We start from the raw sequence: 7,719 nt of genomic DNA, 5'->3' as shown, positions 1-7,719 counted from the left end.
TAGACTCTGAGATGTTGAGGGTACAAACATTGCATGTTTATATTTGATGATGGAATCCGCATGTAATTTTACCATTGTTGTGCCCTCTTGGAAACAAAATGCATTTGCTCCAGCTATGGTCATCATATTTTTAGTTTGCCAAGTTGAAGATTTTTCAATAAAAAAATTGTTTATCCCGCAAGATAGTATGTGTTGTTGCAGAATCAATGAGCATATCATTTGATTCATCATTAGAGATTTTGTCATTTATATAAGCTTCTAAATCATCAACACCAATTGAATCCATGGATGCATCTATGGTATGAACTTCACAAGTCTTAGTTCATAGTTTCTTATTTTCTTAAAATATTTTAATAAAATATTCTGGAGTCGGCATGCATGTGCTAAATATCCAATCATTCTACATTTATGGCAAGAACACATCTTTGATTTTTATTTTCTATTATAATTAATAATAGAATATTTATTCTTTCCATATGGATAGAAATGGTCATGATTATGATTGCCTTGATGCTTATGAGCATGTTTTCCATGTTTATATAACTTTTTCTTAGACTTTGAAATATTAAGTGCATGAGATTCTGGAACTGTGGTTTCAATAGGATGAGCTTCCGCATTGCATAAGAGTAGTTCATTTTTCTTCTCCGCAAGAAGTAGATAGGACATGAGATCAAAATGACTCTGAAATTTCATGTTCCTATATTGTTGTGCAAGCATAGTAAATACAAGATGAAATGTACAGAGAATTTTTTCAATCATTTCTTCTTAAAAGATGCTTTGTCTACATGATCATAATTGTGAGATAATACTATACATTTCACTATTGAAAGCATTTAAATTTGGAAAATCAAAGATACATAAATGTGTCCAATTATAACATGGACGTGGAAGGAAAATGGTCTTTTGATGATCAAACCTGGATTTAAGATTCTTCCAAAGTTTTGCAGGATCTTCTATCTCCAAATATTGATGTTGTAATGTAGGTACAAGATGACAATGAAGGAAAAGAAGTGCTTTCCAACGGATAATAGGACGAATAGAAATACTTATTGTAGGAGATTCTTCAAATATAATGGCATCCGAGAGTTGTTCTGCAAATAAATTTACTTTTGCCATTTTTGCCTATAATAGATAATTGTTTCCATCCATAGTTAATGATGGAAATAAAAGAGCTTGAAAATGTTGGGATGCATTGGTAACAGTTGGAACCATAGTAGAAGCAGTTGAAGATGTTGAAGCACTCATTATAAATAAATCTATAAAAGAAATACAATATCAATTAGAAAAATTGAATAAAATCATTTTAAAATATAAAGTCAAATAAAATGATAAAATTGAACTTGAAAAAAATTTAATTAACTGATTTTTATTTATTTATTTATTTTAAAACAAGGTTGTCGATTGTGGCAGCAGAGCAGCAGCAAGACGACGGCAGCAGTCAGGAGCGGCGGCATGGCGACAGCATTAGGGTAGCAATAGTAGGGCGGCAGCGGCAAGGAGACGGCGGCTGGGCGGCAGCGGTAGCGACAGTCAGCGGCGAGGTCGGCGACTGTTCGACGACAATTGGCGGTCAACGGCAGTGGGATTGGCGGTTGTTCGGCGGTAGTTGGCGTTCAGCGACGGCGACAAGGCGGTATCAGTCTGACTTTTAAGTATCCAAATTCGATGGATCCTTATGTGGAATCAAATAGGAATGTTTCATTGACTTGTATGGTTCTGCAATGTATTTTAAAAAAAACTCATGATAAGCTTGGAATCTAGTTTAGTTTGAAAATGATGAATGATGACAGCTTCTCATCCTGTTCACCGGCGATGAAGATGAAAGTGATGGCGTTGGTCTTTCACTCTGTTGGCAGTCAGGCTTCAGTAAAACGATTTTAGTGCCCCAAGTTGAGATAAAATTATGTTGTAATTAGCAAGTCAAATCCTATGCAGTTGGTTCACATCTTCTCTTGAAGGGTAAGAGCAAGATGGTGCACAAGTGTGAGAGAGTGAAGTCATACCGAATTCTTTTCTATTTTTCTCTAAGATTTAGAGACGATATTTTAAAGCCCGACAGACAATTGCTAACCATAAACAACTTCTAACCAGAACGACAATCTATACGAACATGAATACATTTGCAGTCCGATTGCAGAGATTCTCACACACCTTTAACAGATGGCAATTGGCGGTTGTCAGAAATCCTACAAGGATTTGAGAGAGACAACTTGCACTACCTGGAGAAAGTCAGTAAACTAGAAGTTGCTTTCTCGAGACAGTCAGGTGTAACTTCGAAGTAATAGTAAAACTGGGTCATTCATACATTTATGCGGAAGAGCCAGTGAACATCATTCCAATATCAATATCAGAGTTTTTAAAACCTGCAAAATCATTGCAGTAAAACCATCAAGCAGTCAATGTACGTGGACAACGGGGAGAGGAAGTTAAATCTGTATTACCAGTAAGGTTACATGACGCCATGTGCACAGGTTTATTCTGGAATCATCAATAACCGCCGACACATCTAAAGAGTCCCGTGAATCAATTCTGCTATGTTATGTGAAATGAAATGAAATGAAATGGGTGTCAAAGAGCGAGTCAACTCCAATAGAGTCTCACCTTGATTATCAGTTAATGGACAACAAGGACCTGTTCTTGACGGTCTTCCTTCTTGCTCCGTAGAACGCGGGTAAGGGTGGGATGGAAGGGGGACGCATTAAAGGCACATTCGATTTCCCAATTGATGGATCAGTATCAAGAGAGTGAGGAGGAATTCTAACTGCGGTCTTCTTGGCTGCAATGAATCTTCCTGTGGATGACCTTGCGAACTGAGGTGGGGCTGGCTTATCCGAGGTTGCGGTCGTTTCTCCATTGACAATTTTTGAGTTGTCCACCTTCATCTCTAAAGAGTTAAGATTCGATACGTACACTTTCGTCTCTTGGGAAAAACTTTCAACATTGAGGATGTCACTCTTCATGGTTAACAGAGCCTGGCTGGCAACTTCATCAAGGCCTGTAAGGTCATCGCTATCACTCTTGTAAAGCTCTAGCCTGGGTGTTGAGGGACTTTGCACATCATGTGTCATGTGATGCTTTTTTGGTACTTCTGAGGCCACCCTCATCGTTTGTCGACTTCGTTGCGATTTCCCCGCTGTGCCCTCACCATGATGCTTTCTGGCTTTAGCATATCGAGCCCTCTTCCTTTCATTCAGAAAGCTGTGGTGTTCGCAAAGAGTGTGACCCTCCATGGCCATCATGGGACACTGCCATTTCGAGGAATCATTGCTCCCATCCTTTCTCGCACACCTGATTCCATCCTGTATTCCAGTTTCTGCTATGATTCTGGCTTGCATTGCCTTCAAAGACCCCGGAATGGCGCCTCCAAATCGGATATTCCTGTGAGTTTGCGAGTCCTCATCACCTGCTCTGGATTTTCTATTCTTGGAGGATCGGTTTGGGGCAGTTTTGGGCTTCGTATGTTTCGGCTCTGCCATATCCAAATCTGATTCGTTGGACTCCATCGGCATAGACAAGCTCGGAGCACCACTACGTTCACCATTGTCGTTATGTTTTTGCTGCTTTTGAAACTCTATTGCTGACTCACAAAGAACAGCCTCGATTGTCTTCTGGTAGGCTTTCCTTCGAGTCTGTACGCCTGCACGATCAGGTGCATCAACAACTTAGGGTTGTGTGCATCGTTCAATAGACGAGTTGGGAAGGTACTTATCTACAATTGTAAAACTCCACGCCTCGATGAATATGAAATTCCTTCCCGTGAACAACAATTTGCGGAAATTCTCTAATCACAACGATTTGTGTTTCTCACCTGGACTTTCTGAGCTTTCCTTTCTCTTGGAAGCTCTCTTTGAAGGCTGAACAAGAAATTCGCATAAAAGATAGCGCCCATTCACTTCTTCAAAATAAGGGCCATTCTTCAAGTGAGCTTTTACTTGCTCTCTCCAGTTGTGTGCAAGCCTTGGCAACGATGTCTGAGATTTAAAACTGGAAAAAAGCCCCCGCAACGAAATGCCCTCCCTACCAGCTGCTAGCAACTGCAAGTAGAGTGAGTGCAACAACGATCCTTCCGGCTCCTTTGAGGGATGATGGTCGTCCTCATTGCCGTGGAAGGGTATGCCTGATCTTCGTAAGTGTCTGTTGCGAGCTGTATCGGGAGTGCAGAGTTTTGAATTTTGCTCAGAATCGGGGAACTGGTCGCATTCGTACAGGTTGGTCTGCATGAAAACACAGATTTTTTGAATGAAAATTCCCTTGAAAGTAAGTTACAAGTCGGTTTGAACGCTAATTTCCACAATAACCCCTGTAAAGGGTAATTGACCACTGTTAGCATCAGTGCCACCAGAAATGTCCGGGGAGGCGTAACTTGTGGCGTTTGGTTCTGAAAGCACCAAAGCTTTATTGTGATGCCGCTTAAAAGACAAGTTATTCTGCAACTTTGAGAGTCTCAACTTCTGCGGGTTGAAGGCGAAATTGGCTCATTTGTTAGTTCTAGAGCTAGGGTTCACCGGAATGTGACCTCAAATTACCTATAAGAAACCATGGATTCGTAGATCATCCTAATTTTTCTAGCACATGTCATAATCGAATGCAAGTAGATTTCACAAACAACGGCTGGTTCGAATTATTCTGTCTGAAAATTGTCATTGGAATCATAAAGCTCAAAAACACATAAAACATCTGCTCTCAGATTGATTTCCAGGTTTTGGTGTCAGATGCAATTGTACCAGTGAAAGCAAGAATAAATAACTTAATTAAAAATCTCCATGTGAGTACTTGCAGGATACCCGAAAACATCCATACCATAAATAATGTTTCTGAAGACGACAACACCGACTAGGTACATATTTAGGTTATCGTACTAAACAACTCTGAGTGTTCGGGCGAATTTACCTTTGTAATTGATGCAATTGTGTCCTCGTCCGGGATGTTTTCCTCAGATTGAATTGAGATACCGCTGTCTCCGCCGTGCCGAAAGCCGTTCCTCCGCACGTAGTGTCTTGTAGGGTTGTCATCTTCTTCATCTTCTTCTTCGTCTTCGTCTTCGTCTTGTTGTGTGCAGCTTTCAGGATGTAATGCTGGGCCAGATAAGTTCGTCTGATCGACATTTGTAGTCTCCGTGTTTATGGATAGACTTGACGATTGACCACGGACCAAACCCCCATGTGATTTGTCAACAAAATTAAGACCTCCACATCGGGGTTGCAAACTGCCACTCTGTCTACTTCCTGGCAGATCGCTCCTATCTTGGTCCTGAACCTTGTCTACCAGAGCATTCAAATCAAGTGTCCTCTCAGGAATAAACTGGACATGCCCAAGCTGCAACTGGCCAGATTGCGCCAACTCCGGCATCCTTGACATATTAGTCGCATCGGGATCAGAGTTGACATGTTGGATGATCTGCGGTGCAAAAGTCCCGGCAACTAATTGCTCTCCGGAGCCCACTGTTCCTGCTTTCTCCGAGAAAAATATCCCTCCATTACCCACCTCTGAATATTCACGATTGCTCCAGCCTTCCACTTGCAAATCGCATGGTAGAAAAGAATCTCGACATGCAGGCAACTGCCGAGGCTGCTTTCTGATCCTCATTCTCCTCTTTAAAAGTGCTCTAGAGAAGCTCGAAAACCCTCTAGTGCACACCCAACAGGTCAAACACGTAGAACAACAAGTGCCTAAGTGCAGCGGATTTCTAACAGAAAGATCATCGTCACCGTAGATTAGAATAAGTACAATGTCTCCACACAGCGCACTATGCAAAATCTTGCAGCTCCAAGATTGCACGTCAGGACGAAAACACTATCGTCACGCCATATAAAAGTACAGCTTGATCAGACCCGACCCTCGAAATCATAACCTCTCACTTAGCCCATACGAATCTTCCCGTGTCTTAAGGTTTGATAATCTCAGAAACGGTTTTAGAATGTGACGACAATGCGCGAGACCAGTCGATGAGTGGAAGTTCAAAAAAACTGGACCAAATGTTGCTATGACGTAGCAACCGCTCATTTCTTCCCCAATGCTTCGACGGTCACGTAATAACTTCGAGAAACGGAGAGAAAAGAAGTTAATCAGCCCCTGATTACAAGAAAAATCGCAGCAAGATACAAATGCAACTAGGCAGATGGTGCTGGGGACATCCCCAACACCTGACTTGTGAATGATCCAAGGTCGTGAATAAATTTGCGATTAATGAAGCGCCAGGATACTGATCTAGGGTTAATCAGCTGTGATGGGGAAGGTTGCAATGCCGAACGGATCTTCCCCACCACAGCGAGGCATTCGTAACACTCACTCCTAAACTTTGTCACTCGCAAGAATATTAGCTGCGCAATGTGGTGTACCTCACTGCATGCACGTGACCTGCTACAGTATCGAACCTACGGATGTGCAGCAGAACCTGAGCGAAGGATAGGCAAGCGTAGCAGCGAAGGCATGGACGAAAGAAGCGGACGTTCTGGAAGGATAACGAGCACATAAAAATATGAAATAGAAAATAAAAGATTCACGACGTCACAAGCGCAAGCAACTACGTCTCACAAAATGATCCCCTCCTCCCCTCCACCTAGCCTTCAATGTGGGAAACACCAGACCTGGCGCCTCTTGCGCCTCTCCCAAGTGATACTGGAAAAACGTGGGGGGGGGCGAGGTAGGCGACCAACAGACAGACCCACTGCAAAGAAGGCCCAAATTTAGCACCAAAAGAGTTTCATGTCAGACGACGGATGTGAGCTCTTACAAAAAGAAGAGTAAAATTGAAGTTTCGGCTGGTGCCTCTCCCTACATCAACACGGGATGCTGCGGTGGGTGTCCTACTGGTCATAACCAGATCAATTGCCAGTCTAAGCAAACAACTGCGTCATCACCGTCGTCATTGCCGATACTACTGAGAACACCCCTGTGGCCAGTCATGCTCCTGGACGTCAAGATTCTTGGCTTTCTTAAGTAATAATTTTGGATGGATGACAATGAAAATGGCAATGCCTTGAAACAAGGTGAACAAGGACTTTCCGCTAAAAGCAGCCGTCGGTCATCGAAGGTTGTTCATGAGAGGCTCCCATTGCCATCAAAATCCGTGCACTGTGGATTAATCCTTCCCAGAGTCTAGGTCTCTAATGAGCAGTGCCATTGCAATTCGATCAACAAAGTTACTTTATCTTTATTGTAATTTATGTTCTGAACCATTTGTGCTCTGTTATTGCTGCAACAAAGTGGCGATTTACCGGGCAATCAGTACGTTGGTCCTGTTCTAGACTGCGGTAAGGTCCCACCGGGTAGCGGCAGCCTAAATCAACAGCGATGGATCTCCTTCGAAGAGGATGATGCCATGCAGCAGCTCCACCGCCAGCAATTATTTTTGCGTTCTAAAAGCGCTACATATGTTAATAATGTCGGATTCGTGCGTGGGTTTATTCTTCGACTCTGCCCTTCTCTTTGCTGTGCACAGCCAGCGAGACTAGTTCGGACCAAATTCTCTGAACTCGCTGCAGAATGAGGAATGAACCACATTGTTGACATACCAAGGCAGTATGGGGGGTGTAGCTTCAAATTCCACAAGCGCCAAACGAATGCTCGACTTTTTCCTCGCACAGGATGAAACGTCGAATTTTCATATGTCGGCAGGGAGAAATCATGCCCTCTGATCTCGACTGCTACTGCGTTCCCCAGCCCTTTTTGCCCCGTCTGTCACCCACGAAGGTACTCTCTCTCTCTGAAGTGCAGCAA

General features: G+C 42.8%; 1 protein-coding gene across 2 annotated transcripts; it reads right to left on the bottom strand.

Moving 5' to 3' along the window:
* Positions 1 to 1,223: 1,223 nt before the first annotated feature.
* On the bottom strand, positions 1,224 to 6,868 carry LOC112286388 (uncharacterized). Of its 2 annotated transcripts, XR_016504756.1 has the most exons (5): positions 4,891 to 6,868; positions 3,809 to 4,214; positions 2,602 to 3,637; positions 2,152 to 2,363; positions 1,224 to 1,861 (listed from the first exon to the last, which is right to left on the bottom strand). XR_016504756.1 is itself a non-coding variant. In XM_024528242.3 (4 exons), the coding sequence occupies exons 1-3, from the start codon at positions 5,584 to 5,586 to the stop codon at positions 2,610 to 2,612; spliced, it is 2,130 nt and encodes a 709-aa protein (XP_024384010.1). In that variant the 5' UTR covers positions 5,587 to 6,868; the 3' UTR covers positions 1,998 to 2,363; positions 2,602 to 2,609. The 2 variants fall into 2 exon arrangements, 1 of the variants encoding a protein (XP_024384010.1); XM_024528242.3 differs by lacking the exon at positions 1,224 to 1,861 and having other exon boundaries at positions 1,998 to 2,363.
* Between the last annotated feature and the right edge of the window lie 851 nt (positions 6,869 to 7,719).

The sequence above is a fragment of the Physcomitrium patens genome, chromosome 9 (genome assembly GCF_059467195.1).
Source record: "Physcomitrium patens ecotype Gransden chromosome 9, ASM5946719v1, whole genome shotgun sequence".
NCBI lineage: Eukaryota > Viridiplantae > Streptophyta > Bryopsida > Funariales > Funariaceae > Physcomitrium > Physcomitrium patens.
Note: the sequence above shows the minus strand (reverse complement) of the source record. Positions and strands in the feature narration are given on the sequence as shown.

Coding starts and splice junctions, on each gene's coding strand:
- LOC112286388 (XM_024528242.3), bottom strand. CDS start 5,586: ATGAGGATCAGAAAGCAGCCTCGGCAGTTGCCTGCATGTCGAGATTCT. Junction 4,215..4,890: donor CAATTGCATCAATTACAAAG/GTAAATTCGCCC, acceptor GTTTTCATGCAG/ACCAACCTGTACGAATGCGA. Junction 3,638..3,808: donor GGAAAGCTCAGAAAGTCCAG/GTGAGAAACACA, acceptor CTGATCGTGCAG/GCGTACAGACTCGAAGGAAA.